At 42.5% G+C, this 24,002-nt stretch overlaps 1 protein-coding gene across 1 annotated transcript in view; it reads left to right on the top strand.

Annotated features, from left to right (window-relative positions):
* The first annotated feature begins 1,075 nt into the window (after positions 1 to 1,075).
* The window catches only part of TSPAN12 (tetraspanin 12), a 68,673-nt gene continuing 45,746 nt past the window's right edge, over positions 1,076 to 24,002 (top strand). Inside the window, exons 1-4 of the mRNA XM_070423787.1 lie at positions 1,076 to 1,293; positions 2,190 to 2,325; positions 16,540 to 16,622; positions 17,876 to 18,011. Coding sequence (XP_070279888.1) covers positions 2,260 to 2,325; positions 16,540 to 16,622; positions 17,876 to 18,011 — 285 coding nt within the window. The 5' untranslated portion in view covers positions 1,076 to 1,293; positions 2,190 to 2,259. The remainder of the gene's footprint in view (positions 1,294 to 2,189; positions 2,326 to 16,539; positions 16,623 to 17,875; positions 18,012 to 24,002) is intronic.

The following is a 24,002-nucleotide window of genomic DNA, read 5'->3' as shown; positions in this document are numbered from 1 at the left end:
TTTATAAAATAAAATATAATAAGATGTATAACTGCCATTCTCCAGCACATTTCCTCAATTCGCTGAGGTTTTGCTTCCTGATAATTGCTGTCAGTTTGGCTCAAATAAATTCCTGTATTTCTCTAAAAAATATTTTTTTTAATTTCTGGAATTCAGATTTGTTAGTGTCAGATTTATTTGCCACACAATGTGCATAAAAATAATTATAGAAATGTGGGCTACCATGAGGCATAAAATATCAGATTTTTATATGGAGATATGATGGAGTGATTTTTATGTGTGAAACTTCTTACTCCCCAAAGAAGCTTTTAAGAAGAAGGATAGTTTCCCATTATTATTTTAATGCTCCCTGAATCTCTAGCTTAAAAAAAAAATCCAAGTCCATTAGTATGTACACAATTCAAGGTAAATCACCCACTTAAAACTCCATCTTATTGGGAGAAAAATTTGAAGTCTTTGGATTACCTGTGAAAGAGTTAAAAATATTTTCTTCCTATGCTGGATGTCAGACCTGGACACGTTTACTCGTGTTTCCTAGTGCATGTGCATTATGGAAGTAGGAAAGAACTGGTTGTGTGTGTGTGTGTGTGTGTGTTTTAATCTGGGAGGCAACAAAGCAATAAAAAGGATCACAGGGCACCACGTTAGTGACAAATCACAGGAGGTTGTTCCCAAAAGGTTGTGAAAACTGGTTTCTCGTTGCAGGAATTGGGTTGGTCCACTCTTTCACCCCCCTTCTCAAACACAAATATTTTCATATAATAAGAGCCTGCTTCCCTATGGCTATAGCCTCCCCTCCCCTCCTCCGGCACCACCATTTTCAAGGGGCTCACTGCGTGGACGTCCCCAAAGTCCCTGGCTTTGGCTCCTAGACGGTGTCTCGCAGAGGTGAGGCGTCCCTTAAGGGGCTCACTCGGGGTGACGGGACAAGCAACACCCACTAGGATCCGACCCGGGCCGGCGGCCGGAGCATGCGCCGAGGGTTTGTGCAGCCAGCCCTGGCTGCCGCCGCTGCCTCGTCCGGACTTGGCGAGGACTTGGGAGGGACAGCGGCGCTGGGAGGTGGCTTAGCAGAGACTTTCCAGCAACTGCTGCCCAGGACTCTTTTTTTTCCTTTTTCCCAGGAGGCGGCGACGGCGGCGGCGGGCGGAGAGGAAGAGAGGGAAGCGTCTCCAGCTCGAGCCGATGCAGCCCTGCGGCTCCGCGGGGGGAGCGCCCCTGCCCCGATGAGCCCCCTCGGTGCGTCCCCGACAGTCGAGCGGCGGGAGTGCGGAGCGCGGCCGGGCGCGGACGGTGAGTGGCCGCCCGTCTGCCGTCCTTCCTGCCCGCGGTCCCGCCAGCGCGCCGGCGGCTGCCCGGGCGCCGGGTGCGAAACTACTTAGGGGGCTGCCCTGGCCGCTCCCCGCGCCCGGCCGGGGGCGCGCGCACGCGGTGGCGGGCGGGGGGGCCGCGCTCGGCTTTGTGCTCCCTCGGCGGCTGGGAGCGCGGGGTCGCGGCCGCGGCCGGGGCCGGGGGAGGGGACGTGAGTGACGAGCCCGGTGCCTGCACAGCTGCACGGGCCCCGATTCCCCTGCGCCCTGCCCCGTCCCCGCCCGCGCCCCAGGCTGATCCATCACTCCGGGCCGAGACATCGTTTCTCACGTTCTCCCCCCGAAACTCCAGTCGCCGGGCGGAATCCCCACTCGGCGCTGCGCCCCTTCGGGGCCGCGCGTTCCCACTGGGGCTGCGGGATGGGGCGGGAGGTGCGGAGTTGGGGGCCCCAGGAATTGTCCTAACGAGAGGTACCCTCTCACCCTCGGACCCGCCGGCGGCGCCTGGGATGCCTCCTGCGGGTAGTTTGGGTGTGAGCGGACCTGTCCCCCAGGAGGGGCGCGGATGGAGGGAGGTTTTCCCGAGCGTCTCATCAGAATCCAGCAGACGGCGCCGCGGGTCCCCTGGGAACCGGGCTTGACTCTGCGCCTTTATTCGTCCGGGGAGCCACTCCTTTTCTCTGCTCAGCAGGTGGTATCTGCAGGCGGTTGGGACTTGGCGGAGGGGGTAGGTTACTATCAGAACTTTAACAAGTGATTGTTGAAGAAGCGGTGTCTGGAATGAACCAGCCTCCGGACCCAGCCGAGGGCTGGCAGAGAAGGGATGCGCTGGGGGTGCGGAGCGCGGGGGTCAGTCCTGTTCTCCCCCGCCCGCTGCAGGTCGCTGCTGTCTTGCCCTTGGGGATAGGATGTGGTGAGAGAATGGGGCTGCTCCCTCCCGGGGGTCACTATGGCCAGAGAAGACTCCGTCAGGTGCCTGCGCTGTCTGCTCTACGCCCTCAACCTGCTCTTTTGGGTAAGTCAGTGCCAGGGCACCGCCAGGTGGGGACGGCTGGACGGGGTTTCCTGCCCGCAGCCGCCACAGAATGCGCCCAAGGGCATGGCGACGCATTCATTCATTTCATGGGATCACGCACTCTGTTTTGCAGAGAAGTACATTTCGACCTTAAAATGTCTTTGATCTAGCTCAAGTTCCATTTCAAAAAAGAAATCCACCCCTGGATACTCAGTGGCAATAAAATTAGACGTGAAGTTAATCTGGGGATATAAATAAATGCACGTGCCTGTGCTTGTAGATAAGAAAATTATGACCTGCTACTTAGGGAACTGCTTGTTTTCAGGAATTTCAGATAACTGTGCAAGCCGTGGATTGTTTCCCTATGTCATCCTAGCCTAAAAGCCTGGTTGTGACTAGCCAGTCTTACTTACGTTCTAAAGACTTGGCGGATTTTTCCAGAAGATTCCAATCAGTCTGAAAAGGTGGTTTTTCATGTAAGGGTTCCTAAATTGGGGAAGTTTAAAGGAATTTTGTGTATCCCTTTGGAAAATCCCATACCCATTTAATAAAATAAAATACACTAACTGTAACCAGCTCATGGAAATCTTTATGCCCCATGAGCTAGTGACTTTTTATGCTTTGCACTCAGACACAAATTTTCATTTAGTGTTACTCATATTCACATTATTATTTATAAAACTTTTGAGGAGAATATAAAAATTAAAACTTTGTTGTTTTAGGAAATGATCATGCTTCAGCAGGTACGTTTTTGGGCAATTTTGTATTCTATGAGTAACATATTCAAACGGTTCCGTTGGAAATTGTCATGTGTAACTTATTTATTTGGCTGACTGGCTGTCACTGACCAGCCTTTCTTCACAGAGCTATTACATGTGGTCTCTAGAGCATGGCATTTTTGTTGAACTATTCCTTATGGATGGCTCTATTTTAAGGTGACAAATCAAGCCTTACTTCAGTAATCTGAAGGATAGCTAAACTGATAACTTTTCCCCCTCAACATGAAAATTAAAGCATTGTATAGTTAAACTCACCACTTGAAACTGTACAATTCCTACTTAATCTTATTGCTGTTTTTCATTCTAATTTTAAGTGGCTCATTAAATTACCATTGTCTTTAAAATGTTAATAATTATCACTCCCATTTGCTAGCTTTTCACTTTTCTCCTTTGTACTTGTTAATAATAGAATCATCACACTGTCATATCTAAAAAGGTATTTAAGGGTGACCAGGTTGAACTTTCTCGCTTTGTGGATGAGAAAACTTAAGTGGAGGTTATTAACTAGCCAAAGGTCAAATAGCACAAAGATGACAGTGCCAGGAGCAGGACTCAGCTTTCTTTCCTCTACACTAAGCATGTCAAACATAATTATTAATAACGAACTACAATGTTCGCTAATGACTGGTTACTATAATGGTGTTGCATTCATTTCCCGTATGCACCTAGTGCACCATTTCTTTCCACTAATACTAGCAGCGAATATTTTAGCAGCCAATTGCCACGTCATTAGTCTTGTACTGACTTGTTTGCTGTGTGCAACAAGAAATATTTTGCTTTCAGAGAACAAGTTTTTTTTGTGGCCCACATAAACTTAAACCTTGTTTATTTGGCCTGTGTTAGCCTTTGAGTTTGACATGCTTGCCTTTACATGGATGAGTATGGGTTCTGAACCTTGGAATTAGTAGGGGTTTTTGGTGTTGTTGTTGAACAAAGAATAAATGCTTTGGAAATTTTCTCCAAAATTTGTATTACCTGGGGGAAAAGCCCAAATCATTTAACAAAAATATGGCTCTTTTGAGTAATGAAGTTTTCTTGAAAATATCTGTTCCTTAAATTCCTGTAGAGCTCCTTGTGTCCCCAAAGAATGTGAAATGTTGTCTTTGTTTTTATTCTATACTTCAGCTTTCTCACTTTGTGTGTGTTTTTATTATTGAGATTGCTTCCTCCTTTCTCCAGCCCTCCTTGTCTCTCAAAAATCACTTTCCTCCACCAAAATAATCCATGTGAACTGGCTAGTGTGGGTCCTTCTGTTTTTCTTTATTTCATACAAAGATATATTTACTCATACCTGTCCATGTATTCCCATTCATGAACATTCAGATGTACATTCATGATATTTTATTAAATTGTTTTTTTCTTTTGGGTTAGAATTGCTGTCAGAGGATATGTAACAACAGCAGCAAAAGAGCTATTCCTATATAATAAAAGGCTAATACGCAAATCAACCGAACAGCTGAACGACCGGTAGCTATGCTGCACACTGACCACCAGGAGGCAGACGCTCAACGCAGAAGCTGCCCCCTGGTGGTCAGTGTGCTCCCATAGGGGGAACGCTGCTCAACCAGAAGCCAGGCTCTCAGCTGGCAAGCGCAGCGGCAGTGGCAGGAGCTTCTCCCACCTCTGTGGCAGTGCTAAGGATGTTTGACTGACGGCTTAGGAAGCGGGCCTAAGATCTCAGTCGGACATCCCCCAAGGGTTCCCAGACTGTGAGAGGGCACAGGCTGGGCTGAGAGACCCCCACCCCAAGTGCACAAATTTCGTGCACCGGGCCTCTAGTATCAGTATAAGTTCTTATGTTTGCTAGGCACATTTATGCCTCAATTTCCTAGTCTGAAATAGGAATGATAGTTTCTGTTATTTAGAGTTGTTGTGAGGATTAGAGTTACTGTATGTAAAGTGCTTGAACAGTGGCACTTAAGTACTATCTCTATCTCTGTAGCAGTAGTAGTAGTAGTAGTTGCAGTTGTTACTACTGGCACTACTACAATACTGATCTCCTGTAAGTAGATTACCAGGAGGTGGGTTGCTGAGTTAAAGGAATTTTATAGTAGTAATGGTGGTAATTGTAATTGTGATTAACACTGCTGCTAGTGTTAGCACTATGACACTCCTTAGATGTAGCAATCCTGTCCTGGGAACCCAGCCCCTAGGAATAAGAGCACCACTACACCCCATTATATGGATGAAGATATTTGTTGCCATCTTGTTGGTTATGGTATATATAATTGATTTTTTTACAGAGAGGAAGGGAGAGGGATAGAGAGCTAGAAACATCGATGAGAGAGAAACATCAATCAGCTGCCTCCTGCACACCCCCCCTGTGGATATGCCCTCAACCAAGGTACATGTCCTTAACCGGAATCGAACCTGGGACCCTTGAGTCCGCAGGCCGATGCTCTATCCACTGAGCCAAACCAGTCAGGGCTGGTTATGGTACTTTTTAATTTTTGCCATTCTGAAAGGTTTAAAGCAGTGATGATCAACCTTTTTCATCTCATGGCACACATAAACTAATTATTAAAATCCTGCAACACACCAAAAACTATGATATATTTTTTGCCTATCTGACAAAACATAGGTATAATTTTGATTCATTCACACAGGATGGCTATTGTGTTGGCTGTTGTCATTTTTAAATTTGACATCTAAGGGAAAAGAGGTCAGTGTCCTTGAATAAATAGTAAGGCATTGCATGCTTTAAAAATTCTTGCAGCACATGGGTTGAAAATCGCTGGTTTAAAGTTTTATCTCACTGTTACTTTACTTTTTACTTCCTCCACCATCAGTGAGCAGAGCATCAATTTACATATACATATATATTTATATATAGATATTACTTCATTTCATAATTAATATTAAATATTTTATATTTAAATTTCAGTTTGCGCTATTTTTTCATTTCATTTATGTTATCTGTTGCTGCATTAAAAAACAAAATTTTATGTGTTTTTAATAGAATTTTTCTCTAGAATTTTATGCATTCTTTCATGTTCTGTTCTTTTAAAGCACTTGCCTTTTTTGTGTTGGTTAAAGATTTCTTTTTACATACTCATTTTAAGATTGCTGTATACAATTAAAAATAACTATGGGAGTTTTGTTGGAATTGCATGAAATGTATCGGCCAGCTTTGGGGAAATTGCCGTTATTCTCTCAATGTTAAATTTGTGTCTGCTGATCCTTGATTTCCTATCGCTACTGAAACAGAAGCAAGCAGTTTTCTGCCTTGGTCTGGGCACATACCTGGCCATCCTTACACTACTCTCTCCTCTAATTCTCATCACAGCTAGGGAAGATAGTTTTTTGTTTTTGTTTTTTTTTTTGCCAGGGGAAGTTACTCAGAGAAGTTCTGTAACTTGCTAGTAGATAACAGAACAGGGATGCAAAGTTCCAATTTTTTTCTCTCCAAGTGCCAGGGGAGTTGTACTTCTGGACACAGTGGGGAATTTATTTGCAGCAAAGAAGTAAACAGCCTTAGTCGGAAGGGATTAGCTGTCCACTGCTCACTCCAAGTCCTCTACGCGCGGACAATCACCTGGGCCTCATGTGTGTTAGAAGCAGACTCTGATTCAGTGTGTGTGGAGTTAGGCCTGAGAGTCTGCATTTCTAAAAAGCTCCTTTGTGATGCTGAGGCTGCTGGTGTGAGGGCCACATTTTGAGGAGCGAGGCTTTTGTCTTTGCTCTTGGTTCTCATTGGAATTGGAAGCAGAACAAACCAGTGCGGCTTGTGAATCCCACTTCTTAAACCAGACTTCACATCCTGAGTACGGATTGGACAGTGGTTCTTTCCTCTTGATCAAGAGCTGTAGTCTTTTGCTCTCAATTGGCATTTTAAATGAACTTTTTCCAGCCTGTATCTTCTATACTGGTACCCTCCCCCCTTCTCTGCCCCACAAGGATTTTAGAGAGAGAGAAAAAAAGAAATCTTAATTGGGAAAACACTGGGGACCTATATACAATTTTGTTTTGCTGTTCTCATAGTTGAAAATCACACTGAGTGAATTTTTTTTTTTTTTTTTTTTTTAGTAAAAAAAGGTCTATCTTAAGTACTTAATTTTTGGAGGCGTGAGGCATAGACAAGCCTAAGAGGCAATAATCCCCAGCACATTTCGGACTGAAAATGCACTGCGTTCCCATTGCTGTGTGTCCGGGCACCTGCTTTGCCCTCTGTGGAGCGGCTCTCCCTCCTTACACAGAAGCATGGGCCCCCTACAGCTGCACAGGGTTTGGCAGACACATACTGGGCCTGGTAGGTTTGTCAGGAGTGTGTAGTGGGTTTGTAATGGGACACGGTGCACGGGAGGAAACCACCCCTAAAATCTCTTTTGAGACCGTGATCCACAGTCCGGCCAAGATGGAGCAAGGAGCTGGATTTTCTTTACTTTACATTTATCCTATTTTTACTATTTAGATGGCATATGGTTGAAGTAAGTGAAAACTTTTCTCCATTTTAAAGACAACTTCTGTGGATTTATGATCTGAGTGCCAATGATAATTTTCTGCTATTACAAATATGGTTCTCTTTGAAAGTTCCTGAAATTGGTGAACACATAACATTCCTCAAATATGTTCATTATTTTCTAAAAGTATAATTGTATTTGTAGTTTTTTTAAAAAAATTTAATTGATTTCAGAGAGGAAGGGAGAGAGAGAGATGGAAGCATCAATAATGATCGAGAATTGTTGATCAGCTGCCTCCTGCATGTCCCCTACTGGAGATTGAGCCCGCAGCCCCTGACCAGAATCAAACCTGGGACCCTTCAGTCCACAGGCCAACACTCTATCCACTGAGCCAAACCAGTAGTTTTAAGCTCCTATTTCTCATTAGTAGGTCAGAGCCATTGTTTAATAGCAATGGCTCTTAAACTTCCTTGATGAAAAGAAACATATAAAAGAGAGCCTAGAAAGTAGACAGGGCATCTAGTTCATGCTTTTTAGTCTTATAGACATTCTTTTTAAAAATATATATATCTTTTATTGATTTCAGAGAAGAAGGGAGGAGAGAGAGATAGAAATACCAATGATGAGAGAGAATCATTGATTGGCTACCTCCTGCATGCCCTACACTGGGGATTGAGCCTGCAACTTGGGCATGTGCTCTGACTGGGAATCTAACCGTGAACTCCTGATTCATAGGTCGACACTTAACCACTGAGCTATGCCGGCCTAGCTAGTTCACACTTTTGGGATATATGAAAGGTAGGTGAAACAAACAAAAATGATGTTCTGTCCCCCCTTCTGATGCCCCTCATAACCCCTCCCCCCATCTGTAGTGAGCCTCGGGTGTTTGACCCATGCATACCCTCAAGGGGTTCTTGATGAGTGGATGTTTGCATCCCCACAACACTTATATGTAGTCACATTCAAGTACTGCTTTCTAAATGAATTTCAACTTTACTCTCTGACAGGCTTCCAGTTTCCTTTAACTCTTCCTAAGGAGTAGTGGAGAGCCCTCAAACAAATATTAGTGCTTTATAAAAATAGACTTTAAAATAAACTTTAGTCTCAGGGGCAAAGCTGATATATATATATTAGAGGCCCGGTGCACGAAAATTCATGCACTTGGGTGAGGAGGGGGTTCTTCAGCTCGGCCTGCACCCTCTTGCAGTCTGGGAGCCCTCAGGGGATGTCTGACTAAGAGCTCCTCTGCGGGAGGCGATTGGGAGGGCCGATCAGGGGACTGCACAGGACAGAGAGTGGCTGGCCCCATCCCCCGCTGCCACAGCCACTGCCGCCTGTGGGAGACGACAGGCGGGTGATCTGGGGACGCCCCCCCCCCCCCCCCCCCCCCCGGCCATCGCCCCTCCGCCGCTGTCCCCTCCCTCTGCCTGCTGGCATGTGCCTTGGCTGGCCTGGTGCCACCGCCTGCTCGCCAGACAGTTGTTCCACTGGTTGGGTTGATTTGCATATTATGCTTTTATTATATAGGAAATATATATATATATATGTATATATGTGTGTATATACATATATATATATATGTATTATATATATATTTTATAGTGTGCTCAGCAGGGCAATGATGGGCAAACTGAATGCTTCTTAAGGAATGTCTTTTGAGGAGAAGGGCAGGGAGGATTCTTTGGAGCACAGACTGGGGTGGTAGCCCCTCACTCGTTTGCTTCCTCTGAGAATAATCACAAGCTGGGCTGTTGGGGAAGTGAAGGTGGAGTTTGCTCTCATTGGTCTGCACAGAAACTGCGGTGCAGAATGAGGCATCTTACCCTTCTGTTACCTGCAGTCTCTATAGGGTGATCATGTAACTTGTCCTGGGAACCAGGGAAGGGAAGGGGATGTTCCTACTCATAATTACGACAGGACAACAGAGGCTTACAGCCTGGCCAGAGTAGGCCGTACGGTTTCCCCATCTACAGGGCAGCATGATGATCTATAAAAATTCTTAGTCAAAGCAGCTCCAGGGTGCTATTGATTTGTTCAGCTCCAATTAATAGATGGTGACGCTCAAATCATACGCACAAGTAATCTCCGGAATTCATTTCGGATATAATTTACAGGGCCTTTCCCCCCCACAGCATTCTCAGATGGTGTTACCTCTTTGCTCTCTTTCTGCTGCTCATCCCTTGGTGGAAGGGAAACTGGTTAGGTACCGACTGACCAAAAGGCAGAGGGAGGCAGGCAAGAAACAGACACATTCCCGGGAAGTACTGGCATTGGGCTGCCGGCCCCCAAATAATCAAGAACTGACTTACCTTTACATTTCAATAGATAACTAGCTGAGTTCTTTTTTTTTTTTTAAAGAAAAAAGGGAGTTTAAAAGCCTCTAGTCCATCTTCTCCATTTTTAAGATGAGCAAGCAGTGGTTCAGAGCATTTGTGTCGCTTCTCCAAGCTCTCTGCAGACAGAACTGTAACTAGTCCCCATCGCTTTTGCATTCTGCTCCTTTCTAATGATCTGATAGAAAAGGAAAAGTTCAAGGAGGTGGTTTCAGACATCCATCAGCCTGGAACAGAAATGATCGGTGTCACTGTCACCTTATACGAGATTATATGTATTTTTTATGGCAGACAGTGGGAGGATTTAAAAATCTGTTTTTGACTGTGATCTTACTATTTGGTGGAAAATATAGATATACATTTCATAATAAATCTAGGGAATATGAATACACATAAAATTCTGATTTAGAAAACAACTTGATTCAGTACTTGTTTTTACATAATTAGATTCAAACGGAACCAGAATATATCTTCTACATCGGAAATTTCATACTTATAAATATTTATTGAGAGCTAGCATTTTCTAAATGTTTTGCAAGACAGAATGTGGCAAATGTCCTGCCAAGGAGTATATTAAATATAGCTCTTTAAAGTAATATTTGTATTATTTGCTAAATATTCCTTTGAACTACAAATAATATTTTGCAATATGGGAGAAAATGCAAGGAGCTATAAGTCTAATTACATAGGGTAACTACAGCGTTTCTAGTAATTTAATCATCATGAAACAGTTTAAGAATTATTTTAGTTTAATTTGGAAAACTAGTAGAAAATACTATGATTAGTAAGGAGTCCGGAATTAGCTGCATAATTTGTTTTTCTGGATTTAACACATCAGGATTACTTGTCAAGGTGAATGCGTCTCATTATAACTTAGCTTGCTATGGCTTGCACTATCTTTGTTGTTACTGTTATTATTTTCTCAACCCTAGTGAATAAAATCACTCTTTGAGAATGAAACTGCTCTTAGCCATTTAATGTGGATGGAAATAATGTCACCATAAAAAGCAATTTATTCTCAGAGTTGCTTGTTTACTATAAAATAAGGCTTTGGGTTGATGTCATTTATGCTGATTAATGTTCTGTGCACAGCTACGGTGCTTGGGCAACTGCTGTGAGAAATACAGTGGGGCCAAGTAGGACACAAGGTTTGTAGTTTAAAGGACACTTGAGAACACTAAGCCAGCTTCTGACCTGATATGTAAATCTTCGATCTTAGAATTCAGCAAGCATCTCTCTACTGGAAAACTTCCAGTGATAGGAAGCTTCATTTTGCTTAAAGTGTCTCCTAATTTTGCTAAAATTCCCTGAGAGCTTGTTTAGCAGTTCAAATCATCTCCCTTTACTTTTTTCTCATTCACTCATCTAATATGTATTAGGCCTCACTATGGGGCCTGGCACTCTTGCTATGTGATGGAGCTGTAAGTGGTGGTCTGTGTCCTCTAGGGGAGTCAGGTGGGTGAAGATAGGAAGCTAGATAGCTGCTCTGTGAAGTCTGAACTAGCACCCTGACTGGGAGGAGGGAGTTGGGAGAACGTCTTCACACTCTAGCTGATATTTCAGCTGGTCTTTCAGGCTGGAAAGGCTGGGGCAGGATAGCATTGCCGGCAGAGGAAACTGGGCAAAGACATGGAGGCTTTGGAGATGTGCATGGTGCATCTTAGACATGTGCGAGCAGTTTTTTTTGGTCATCTGTGTGAAGAATGTGTGTGGGTAGGAGCTGGCAGGAAACAGGTTCAAGAGATAAGTCAAAGGGTGACTGAAGCTTAAACTTTATTCTCTAGGAGAGCATTGGGGGAAGTAGAAATGAGAGTTGGGGAGGAGCCACAAGGGGCAGCTATTAGGGCTTTAAAGCAGAAGAACTTGATCTCTGTTTTGTAAAGCTAATGGAAGGGTGAATTTGAGGTGCAATCTGTGAGCTGTAGAGTTCTCTTGGAAGGTGATTGTAATTTCCTGGCAAGGGATTGAGGGCCTGAACTAGGCAGAAGTGGCAGGAAAGAGGGAGGGATTCACCAGAGGCATCGCAGGAACAATTGGTAGGACTTGCCGGTAATTAGTTGTAGGACTGAGGAAGAAGGAGACGTTCAGCCTGCCTGCCCAGCTGTCAGTTTATGTGATTGAAGCATCGATTATACCATTTACTGAGGTAGGCAAAATGGTGGGAGGTGCATGTAGGTTTTCAGAGGAATGGAAATTAGTTCCGTTTTAGAGATGTCAAAAGTGAGAATGGCCATGGGAGTCCTATAGGTAGCTATGCCACCCTGCTTCTGCCCTTACTCACTTGGTAGACTTTCAAATATATGATGATTTCATTCTGGACTGATTTTGCAGTTGACTTGTCTCTTAAGCTGACTGAGAAAGACTAAGAGAAAGCCCTGAGGTCAAAAGTGACTTGAGATAGATTAAATGACAACCCAAAGTTCTATAGTGAAAAGGAGAAGAGCTGGAATTCAAACCAAGGTGTTTTTTGTTTGTTTGTTTGTTTGTTTTAGATAATGGCTTCTCATTGTCCTTATGGTCAAGTTCATACGCCTTAAAATGACTTCTGTGATCTGATCCTGATCTCTGCCTGGCTTTCTGTTCTTACCAGGTGCCAATTTCCCTTCCTTGAACATATCGTGATGCCTTCTACCCTGAGACCTTTCTGTTCTTTTTGACTGGGATGTTCTTTTTAGCCTTCCTCTCCCTAATGAACTTGATAATTATCCTCAGACTTCAGGTCTCTTAGACAAGTCCCTTTGACCCCTTGGAATAGGCCAGAAACTGCAAAAGGAGTTCTTATAGCAACTTGTATCATGCTTCCCCGGTACTTATCACAGTTTGCAGTTATGCATTTATATCTCTGATAAGTTCATTGATATATGTGTGTCCTCTTCACTTAGCAAATTTCACCATAGAATAGAGTTGGTGTCTGTTATTTTGCCTGTCAGAGTATCTCTACCACATCACACAGTACCTGGCAAAGAGCAGCTGATCAACACATACTTTTCTAGATGGAAGAATGACTTCAAAATCCATGGTCTTAACCATTCTGTCCAAATATTTTGGAATATTCCATTTATGATAAATACACTTTTTTATTATAAATAGAAGAACTGTATAATAACAACCACTGATCATATATTGTACAAAATGAAGACGCTGATAATTTTTTGACACCTTAGAGCTGTAATACTGAAAATTTGGCCTGAACTAGCCTGTAAAAAATTAGAGGGTAGGGAAACCAAGGCCAGAATAATAAAGAGAGGAGAATTACTTATAACTATAAGAGAATATGAGGAAATTAAATAAGATAGCACATTATAGAATTTTTTGTTGCCATGAAACTTACAAGGTGTTTAAAGGCCCACACATAGCCAAGTGGAGAGAGAACACATAGCCTCAGAGGGAATTAGGTAGTCCACAGTCCTCTGTTAGCCCTGTGTGTTTCAAGAGGTTGTATTATTATTTAGCGATGGTAAGGCCAACACATCAGGAGATGACTGGCATTGAAAAGATAGTTCATTATACTCACAGATCCCAAGAGAGTACATGTTTCATCATAGTGGGCTAAGAGGGGGAAGCACGGGGATCCACCACAAGGCAGAGAGGTGGCGGGACCAGGCCAGTGCTTCTATTGTGGCTTCTTTGAGAAGGACCAGGCAAGGCAGGGTAAGCAGGTTTTGGATTGGCCACTTGGAATAATTTCAGCGTTTCGGAAGAAGGGACTGCCTCTAGTCGTCTGGCACTGGATCTTGCAGTGGTTAGGGCAGGTGTAGAGTAGCCCAGACCGAGGGAGCTCTGTAAGGGAAGGGGCTTTGGATTGGTTAGTTTGTATTTCAAAATGAAAAGCTTGTCCCAGGAGGACTCCTCCCCGAGGCGGTAGACAGCAGGTGGCCGAGACACGCTAACTCAGGCATATTATCAGTTTCTCAGACTAAGGCATGTCCAGCATAAGCATGTAGAACAGATGTCAAAGCATCAAGTTGACAGAAGCTAGGAGCATGGTTAATACACTGTGGCTGATTCACTGAGTGGCCTTTATTAGGTTTGCAATCTGTTCTTCATTCCCAACAGAAATGAGGACAGCACTAACTGGCCGAATTCTCCTCGGAACTGGTGTCTCAAGGCTCCCAACCTGTGTTGGGCCATAGGTCCCTGAGCTCCTATTCTCCAATGAATATAGTTCAGACATCTGGACTGAGCCTGACCATTGTACACTGCCTCCCCCTCCTCTCCCTCCTCCTCGTCCCTTTTGCAAAGGAAGCTCGCATGCTCTGCAGGCAGGTCTCCTCACTGTCTGTGGAATTTCTCACGCTTGTCTCTAATTGGGAAGGTAATTACTGTGGGTAAAGCCCCAAAGGCCTGGATTTGAATCCCAGCCCTGCTACTTAGTCTGTAAGACCTTGAACAGGCTACCTCACTTTTCTGTGTCTCATGGTACTTTTATAGTCTGTAATCACCTGATTTATATGTTTATTTTTCGTGTCCCACAAGAGGCTCCTTAAAGTCTGGCGTCTTGCTTGCCTTATTCATTGTTGGGCCTCTGAATCTAGCACAGACAGTACAAAGCAGGCAGTATGCGTTGAGTAAATATTTGCAGCTGAGTGAAGGACAAGTGAAGTCACTAATGGATTTTCCAAGCAGGTGTCCGTACGTCACTGTCCAAGAGGCACAGGGCTCTACATGTGATACTCACCTTAGAGCCTTTTTCCAGAAACCATGTTTCATGGCCATGGCTTGAATCAGCACAGACACATTCCATCTTGTATTTTCATAATTTCTTTTAGCATTTAAGGCTAAATCTATAACACATAATGGTAATTGATATATTTATAATGTGCCAGAAATTATTACAAATCAAATGAAGTAGAATTTCACTATACTGTGCCTTAAGAGCCAAATATAAGGTACATTTTAGAAACATTTCCATCAAAATAGGAAAGACCTTCAGAACTGAGGGGTTGACTTCAGCTTTTGGATTGTTTATTTAACCATTCAGCCTATATCTCTAAAAGATAAGGATTTTTTTAAAAAAAAAAAACACACCTCAATACCATTACTGTACCTAAAATAAAAAACAAGAATTTCTTAATATTTTCAAATATCTAGTCATGTTAAAATATCCCCTCATAAATGTCTCTTTGTTATTGATTTGTTTGAATAAGAATTCATACCAGGTCAACATGTTGCATTGAGTAACCTCTTAAATCTCTTAATTTTTAATGGTTCCCCCCCCCCCTTGGCCAATTTTTAAAATTAAATAAATCAGATCATTTGTCCTGTAAATTTCTCATATCCTCGATTTTGCTGATTGCATCCCCATGGTGGCATTTAACGAATTTAAATCTATTCCCTGTATTTCCTATAAACTTATACAGCTAGGGGCTTGATTAGATTCAGGTTTGACTTTTTCGTAAAAATACTTCACAGGTATCTCAGTGTACTTCTCATTGCATTGTGTTGGGAAACATTATATCTGGTTGTCTCTTTTTGTGATACTAAGATTGATCAGTGGGGTCTGCCTGCACTCTCTATTCCAGGGGTCCTCAAACTTTTTAAACAGGGTGCCAGTTCACTGTCCCTCAGACCGCTGGAGGGCCGGACTATAGTTTAAAAAAAAACAACTATGAACAAATTCCTATGCACACTGCACATATCTTATTTTGAAGTAAAAAAACAAAACAGGAACAAATACAATATTTGTGTTTGCATGTCGCCCGCGGGCCGTAGTTTGAGGACCCCTGCTATTCTAAACTTTCAAGTAATGCAGTAGTTCTTAGCCCTGACTACATGTTAGAACATCTGTGGAGTGTTTACACATTTCTGGTGCCCAGCCCCCACTCTCAACAATTAATTGGTCCAGGGTAGATCAGGCTCAGTAATTTTTTTAGAGTCCTAGGTGATTTTGATGTACAGACAGGATTCAGAACTACTATCCTGATCATTTTGGCCTCTACTGAGGATCCTTGCCTAGAAATTCATTACTTCAGAAGGAGTTGATAAATAGTGATACTCTGTCATGCTTTCTTCACATATTACCAGAAATTCATCTATGAAAGCTTTCATTAAGTTTTTGGTTCTTTAGTTTTTATAGAAAATGTTGGATAAATACTGGATTCTTAACAGTTTTCTGAATAATGATTTGAGTATTATCCAACATTCTACAAAGGTGACCAGTGAGTTTTGTTTAAGTGTGATTATGAATTTACACATTTTTAGCATATTTGATGTTTCAAACTATTGTGTTGATTATTGTTATTATTGCTATTATTTTGGTGCTCAAATTACTGGAAATTTAGCCAGTGGAAGCTCTTCCAAGTTAGCTCCTTGGACTTTTATTTTTTGATAACATCAATAGTATTTTATTGCTTTCTTGCTTTTACATTTGACATATTTTAGGCTTATCTTGTGCATTTCATAATTTAATTGTCCTGTGGCCTCTTCATCTTGTGCAATTCCCCTTCTGGACCTGGAATCGGTCATTAAATAGTTTAGCTATGTGTGTCCTATTTGGTGACTTTCTATTTAGTGGCTATGTCGTGATTACAAAATGGAATGGCAGATATATAAAGTAAAAGTAAATCTCAACAGGAAATTAGGAAAAAGCATAATGGTTATGTAAGGCAATATCCTTATTTTTTTATTTTTATTTTTTTACTGTTAATCTGGCAGAGAATGTTGCATGAATCCTTCGTAACCTTTGTATTTTTTTCTTTCCAGTTAATGTCCATCAGCGTGTTGGCAGTTTCTGCTTGGATGAGGGACTACCTGAATAATGTTCTGACTTTAACTGCAGAAACAAGGTAGGCTTTACAAGTAATGATTGATGTCTTTGATAAGGTTTCCCCAGGCGCTAGTTTCTAGGTAACTTCGCCCTCAGCTGTTTAGAGGGTATTGCTCCTAAGTTCAGTTGGGAAGTTTTCCCTGCCTGTGGCAACCGTTGTTACTGCTGTCTGCATTTTTTCTAGCATTCTCATTAAGGTCCTAAGAGATCATTCCTGTCTTCCTGACAGTGTGTCAGCTCTGTCATATTTGCATATAAAGGACAGCAGAGCTACATTTTTTCTACAAAAATCATCCCCAAACTTGTTGCCTTCGTATTCCTGAGCTCAGGAAAACCAAACCCACTCAATGCCATTTCTTCTCAAATTTCAAAGGTTGGTCCACTAACCTCACTAGGAGCAAATTACTCAACTTCTCCTAGCCGCAAAAATTTATTTTTCATCTCTGAATGGGGAATGTAATATATTCCACTCTGAAATGTCCTGAGGATTCACTGAGATATATTTTTGTAAAGTCCTTAACACAATGGAGTGTTGTTAGAGTAATTTTTGTTATTCTCATTATTCTTCCTATTATGGCTGTAGTCAATGATTTTTTTTCATAATTTTCTAGCAAAAATCATCTCTCCCCCTTCCTTTTTCTTTTAAATGGAGCCCCAGATCCTCGAGGAGGAGGGAGGAGACTCCTCAGCTGGGAAAGAGCGAAGGGTACAGTGTGGTCCCCCAGGCTGAGGCTTCAGAGCTAACAGTGGATGGACTTCTTGTTAAGGATCTCTAGCTCGCCAAAACCGGTTTGGCTCAGTGGATAGAGCGTCGGCCTGCAGACTGAAAGGTCCCAGGTTCGATTCCGGTCAAGGGCATGTACCTGGGTTGCGGGCACATCCCCAGTAGGAGATGTGCAGGAGGCGGCTGATCGATGTTTCTCTCACATCGATGTTTCTAACTCTATCTCTCTCCCTTCCTCTCTGTAAAAAATCAATAAAATATATATTAAAAAAAAAAAGGATCTCTAGCTCATCATATGTTTTAAATGAGTTGAAGTTGGAATGTACCACTTGTATAAAAAAAACTAAAACAAAACAAAGCAAAAATAAAACAAGCAAGCACATTGCTGAGATAGCACAGTGATTTTGAAAATAGCAATGCAGCTGTTGTCTCTGCGCATGATGATTTAAAGGTTGTTAAGGCAAATCACAGTTGGGTCTTGTACCATGTCTTGGGTGCCTTTTGATCACATTTTCTTTGTAATGTGACACATGATTGTTCTTTTTCAGGGTAGAGGAGGCCGTCATCTTGACTTACTTTCCCGTGGTTCATCCGGTCATGATTGCCGTTTGCTGTTTCCTTATCATTGTGGGGATGCTAGGATACTGCGGAACAGTGAAGAGAAATCTGTTGCTTCTTGCCTGGGTATGGTGTTTCTATCTTCTCTTTATTGTGGTTAAAAAGACCAACCAGTAGCGGACTATTTTTTCATCAGTGCCCAAGACTCTGTGCTTAGGGAACTGTGACAGCAGTGCTCTTTCCCGGGGTAATTGTTCAACAGCCTGTGCAGAGGGAAGCTTTTTCCAGGAGAGATGACTTGAACCCAAGTCTTTGCTTTACTCAAACGCTGCGGAATGGAAATATGTGCTCTACTTAATTGTTTCACTCAGGCTATGTGCCGACCTTTTCATTCAAAAGTATGAGTTTTCTCTAGAGTCCTGGACCTTATGACCACTCCGACAGGTCCCTGAGACGTCATAATAGAACGCGCTTTCTTTCTCTCTTCTTTTTAAAACCGATCTGCCATATAAGCTCGTGTGGAAGTTCAGGTGGTCAGGTAGCGGACGGACATTACCGTCCTGGCCCTGCCTTTACATGAGTTAGCACATGTAAGTGAGTCTCAGTGTCTATGATCTTAGTGGTTTTTTATTTTTAAATCTGAAAGTCTTTTCTAGATTATTTCTTTAAGTCCCTTCAGCACTCAAATTCTGTGATCCCAAAATTTGTGCTTAAACTTTTAATGAAAAAATTAGCAAACTCTCTTTTAACATTAAAAATCTGAGTCAATTAAAAGTACAGCTTGTATAAAGATTAAATAAATCTTTTTTGCTAATCCTCACTCGAAGATACTTTTCCCCTTTGCTTTTGAGACAGAGTGGAAGGGAGGGAGGGATGGGGATAGGGAGAGGAAGAGGGAGAGAGAGAGAGAGACACATTGATGTGAGAGAGACACATCGACAGGTTGCCTCCCACATGTGCCCTTGACTGGAAATCGAACCCAAGATTCTTGGGTGCATGGGCCAACACTCTAACCACTGAACACACCGGCCAGGGCTGTAAAGATTTTTTGAAGTGCATTGAGTATATAAAATATTACATGTTAGTGGCACAGGTATTGCGGCTGCTAATATAATTGCAGACATATCAGATGCCCCTCAGAATTAATTCATTGAGTATATTCATTTCTGTGCAGTAGTTTTCAAAGCTAGTTATGCATTAATTCCTTGTAGGGAACATAATAAATTCCTGTGTGCTGATATGCTGGATGTCGGCAGAAAAAAAGGCCCTGATTTGTAGCGTTTGCGGGTTTCTGTGAGGTAAATACTCCCAGCATGGTGGATTTTAGGTTACCAACGTGGTATCACTGAACGCAGAACTGGGGAGAGATGAGTGCAAATTGGCTCTGAGGAGTCAGCTTGGCACACCAGTGCTTGATTGGCTCCCTCCCAAGCCCATTAAGCAGAACCTTAGTGAGAAGCTGCACGGAGCCTTTGAGTTTCCCAGGGACAACCTGTGCTAACATATTCCTTGGCTTCTCGGAGGATACCTCTCAGGCCCATGGTTAGAAGACAGAATATGCCGCAGACAGTACAGCACACCCAGAGAAGGGGAAGGTGCCCGGGGCCTCACTTCTCTCCACAGTGCTGCAAAGCATGGGGAAGGCTTTGGAACCTTATTTTGCCATTTAAGATATTTGGACAGTAATTTAAACATAAACGAAAGGACTTACTTTAAATGAAACTGATAGTTTAAAGCATGGGTGAAGTATTTTAAACTGAAAATACTCAGAATCCTTATTTGTTTGTTTGTTTGTTAATCTTCACCTGAAGATATTTTTCCTTTTTTTTTTTTTTTTTACTGAGGGAGGAGGGAGTGAGGGAGTGAAAGAGGGAGAGAGAGGCGGGGGAGAGAGATGTAAACATCAATGTGAGAGACACATTAATTGGTTGCCTCCCAACGCAGCCCAGGGATCTGAACCTACAACCCTTCAGTGTGTGGCCTGACACTCTAACCACTGAACAACACTGGCCAGGGCTCCGAATCCTTTTTAAACCCATACTCTCACAATGATAATTTATTTATACCAATTTAAGTGTGACCGCTATTCTCCCCTCCCCCCAGCTCATATGACTGGATGGTCCCTGGACAGTGGGCTGGGGTGGGTGGCATAGCATATTTCATGAACCTAAAGGCTTTAGGAACACATTTCAAAACCACTTACGCATCACATTAGTCTACTCAAATGCTGGTAAGTCAAGTGGACAAGGAGAGTGTAATTTGGTCTCTACTTGAGGCAGGATGAGTCATAAAGACTCGTGCCCGAGAGGCTAGTGTGTGAGGCTGGAAAGAGCCTTACGATGCAAAGGTGACGTGTTGACTGAGGTTCTAAGGGCCATTAACTTGTTCATTTATTCATTCTTCAAATATTTATTGAGAATATAGGCACTACTAATCTCTGCCAGCGCATATGATGGACAAACAGTCCCACTATTCAATGGTAAGATCTTGAATAGGGTTTTCACCAGGTGCTCTGAGGTGGAGCAGAGGACCTCCAAGCTCAGCCTCAAGGGCTCAGCACCTGCTCCAGGAGGTTGATCGGCCTAAATTGATATGCTCTATCCCACTCTCTTTACTTGGCTCACTCCTTTTCAGTGTAGCTTTGGGTGCATTGCTGTTCAGTGTGTGCAAGTTGGATGCGCCTTCCCGTGGACTGCCTGGGGACATTTCATTCCCATTGGGCTGCTTCTCTTGTCAAAGCTGGTTTCCAGGCCTTAGTTTGTCTAGACCCAACACAGCTTTTCCCTTGCTAAGGAATGATCGGTGATCTCAATTCTCAGTTACCTGCCACCCAAAACCAATCTGCCTCTGATCTGCTGCTCAGGTATTCTTCCCTGGTTTCCTCTCCAGAGCCTCCTCCACTGAGCACTTGCCAAGTCCTGTAAGTTCTGGATCTACCACTCAGGAACCTGTCTCCTCTTCTCTACTCTTACTCGTAATGCCCAGATTCAGGCTCTCCTGACTTCTACTGACACAGTGCAGAGCCCCTAACGGAACTCCTGCCTCTGTTTCCTTCTAACTTACCCCAGACTAATGCCACCAGGTTAATATAATGCAACAGTAGTCATGTTACCCCTCTGTTCTGAAACCTTGAGGGAGTCCCGGTTGGGTAATGAAGTATTTAGTGATGCCTCAGTCTTGCCTCAGTTTCTTCTGTAATCCAGTCTTTGTCCTCCATTTTTAGCTTGCTTACCTACTTTATTATTCTCTGGTCAAACTGTATCTTTTGAGCTTTGAACAAACTTTTTGCTCCATTCTTCCCTGCTGTTATTCTTGCTGTCCCCTTAGCTGGGAATTTCTTCTTGATACTTTTGTTTTAATACTTCCAGTCCATTAAGACTTGTCTAACATACTATCTCCAGCAATCATAATAATGACAAAGATGATGGTGATAATTAAAGTAGTGAACATTTCTCAGGTGCTTACAGATGCTGCAGAGGTTTACCTGAATGTTGTATATGAAGAATTTTACATGAATTAATCAGTGTTGTCCTCTCCAAAATTCTAATGAGATAGACACTATTTTTATTACCATACTATAGATAAGGAAATGAGGCACAGATTGGTAAAGTGATTTGCCTAAGTTTGCATAGCTAGGAAATGGAGAACCTGGTATGCAGACATGGCAATCCAGTTCCAACAACATATTTGTAACAATATCACTCTTTTATTCTATAATTGCTCCCTTTTCCTACATGCTTATAAACATATCTGACAGTGTATAAAACATTTTCCCGATGATCCTTCATTTTAAACCTGACAATAATAATCTAATAAAGATAATTATAAATGAAATTCAGAGAAGTTCCAAGGTCACTCGCAATAATGGTAGAGTTTTGATTCAGGTGTTAATGTTTCTGACTCCCAAGCCCATTCTCATTGGGCCTTTACTGATGTCTCTAATAGATGCTCCTCAACCTTTGTGGTCCAGTGCATTTCCCTTTTTATAAATTTCATTTTTTTATAACCAGATCAAACTCCCAGACTACAAACAACTTGATAATACAAACCATTCACCTTGCCTATTGCTTTTTAAAAATATGTATTTTTATTGATTTCAGAGAGGAAGGGAGAGGGAGAGAGAGATAGAAACATCAGTGATGAGAAACATTGATCAGCTGCCTCCTGCATGCCCCCTACTGGGGATCGAGCTCACAACCTGGGCATGTGCCCTTGACCGGAATCCAACCTGGGATCCTTTAGTCCGAGTGCTGACACCCAGTGAGCCAAACCAGCTAGGGCTTGCCTATTGCTTTAATAAGTGTTCACTAAATTGAATAATGGACAAAATTAGAACAGTGGGAGTAGGAGTGACTACACATCAGGTGGGGGATGGTGCCTGGAAGGCAGTGAGGAGAGTGAGATTTTAAAGGAGGAGCCTGGCGGCTAGGTAGGGTTAGACCACGAAGGGAATGGCTTGTTAAGGGAGCGCAACAAAAATATGACATGATGTTGTTGCTCTTTAGCAAATATTTGCAAGGCAGCTCTCATGGTTTCTTCCTTTGTGCCCTTTAGCTTTTCATCCTAAGTTAGAAAAAATTAAGTAAGATTTTTATTTTAATTTATTTTCAAATTTAAGAAAAAGTTTCTTTAGAAAGCCATAGAGGTAGAAGAAGTGAGCTGTGGAAGAAGTGAGCCAGCTGAGCTGCATGGGCTCAGGGAACAAGTTACAGAGGAAAAAGAAGGGGTCTTGGAGCTTAGGAGAAAGGCAAGGAAGATGGACTTGAGGGGAAGGGAGTGGGGAAAGGCCTGGGTTTATTCCATAGAGCAGTGGTTCTCAACCTGTGGGTCACGACCCCTTTGGGGGTCGAATGACCCTTTCAAGGGGTCGCCTAAGACCATCGGAAAACACATATATAATTACATATTGTTTTTGTGATTAATCACTATGCTTTCATTATGTTCAATTTGTAACAATGAAAATACATCCTGCATATCAGATATTTATATTACAATTCATAACAGTAGCAAAATTACAGTTATGAAGTAGCAACGAAAATAATTTTATGGTTGGGGGTCACCACAACATGAGGAACTGTATTAAAGGGTCACGGCATTAAGAAGGTTGAGAACCACTGTATTAGATGATCCCTAAAAAAGGAGCTGGCAACTGGGCTATGGTGGTGTTCCAGCAGAAATCAAAATGCCATTATTCACCAGAGTGATCAAGAAAAAGTGAGAAAACCTCAAAACAGAGCTTTATAACCAGCCTGCCTGTCCACCCCACCTTCACCCCCCAAAAAACAACTCTTCAGGCTCAGAGGGGACACCCATAGGAAAATACTTCCGGTGAACCTTGGTCATGAATTTGACCATCTGTTGAATTATAGATACAATTTAAAAATAACCTAACTTAAGGTTCCCAAATAATGTTTAGGACATCCATTTAAACTTGAATCCCAGATAAAGAAAGAATAATATTTTAGTGTAAGTATATCCCATGCAATATTAAGCTGTAATGTACTAAAACATTCTTCATTGTTAATCTGCAACTCAAATTTAAATGAGCATCCTGTATTTTTATTTGCTGAATTTGGCAACCCTACTCTGACTACATTTGTTCTTAATAAATGTGAAACTGTCATAGGAGAGAAACGTTTTTATACTTATATGAGGAGATTGGGAATAATTAAATTCTAATTATATTGGGAAAGCAATCCAAAAATGACTAGGAAAACAAACTTGATTATACCGTGACTTTCAAAGTAATTTCAGTAGCAGAAATTCCTTCTCTTTAAAAGAGAAATCGAAGCTAAATGGGAATTGGTTTTAAGCCTATATGGGAACTTCTCAAGGCTTTTAGCTGTAGACCAAATGAAATTCATTTATTATTGCAGTTCTACCTTGCTGTTCACATAGGCAGTCGGGGAGCTGGGCCAGCTCAGGGGGATTGTAAACAGATTGAACAGACATGGTTACAATATTGACAACAGCTGAATGCCGCTGTCAGGAGATGTCCTTTGTCAGAGATGCTAATGTATGCTCAGCTGCCAGCAAACCACAACTAGCCAAGCACTGGTCAAACATGAAGTTGGATGCATGTCACGTGTTTCAGAGCAATACTTTGTAGTTTAAAGG

The sequence above is a fragment of the Myotis yumanensis genome, unplaced genomic scaffold, assembly GCF_028538775.1.
Source record: "Myotis yumanensis isolate MYYU_CA2020_CCGP unplaced genomic scaffold, mMyoYum1.0.hap1 SCAF_9, whole genome shotgun sequence".
In the NCBI taxonomy this organism is placed as follows: Eukaryota; Metazoa; Chordata; class Mammalia; order Chiroptera; family Vespertilionidae; genus Myotis; species Myotis yumanensis.
This window is presented reverse-complemented; position numbering and strand designations above follow the sequence as displayed.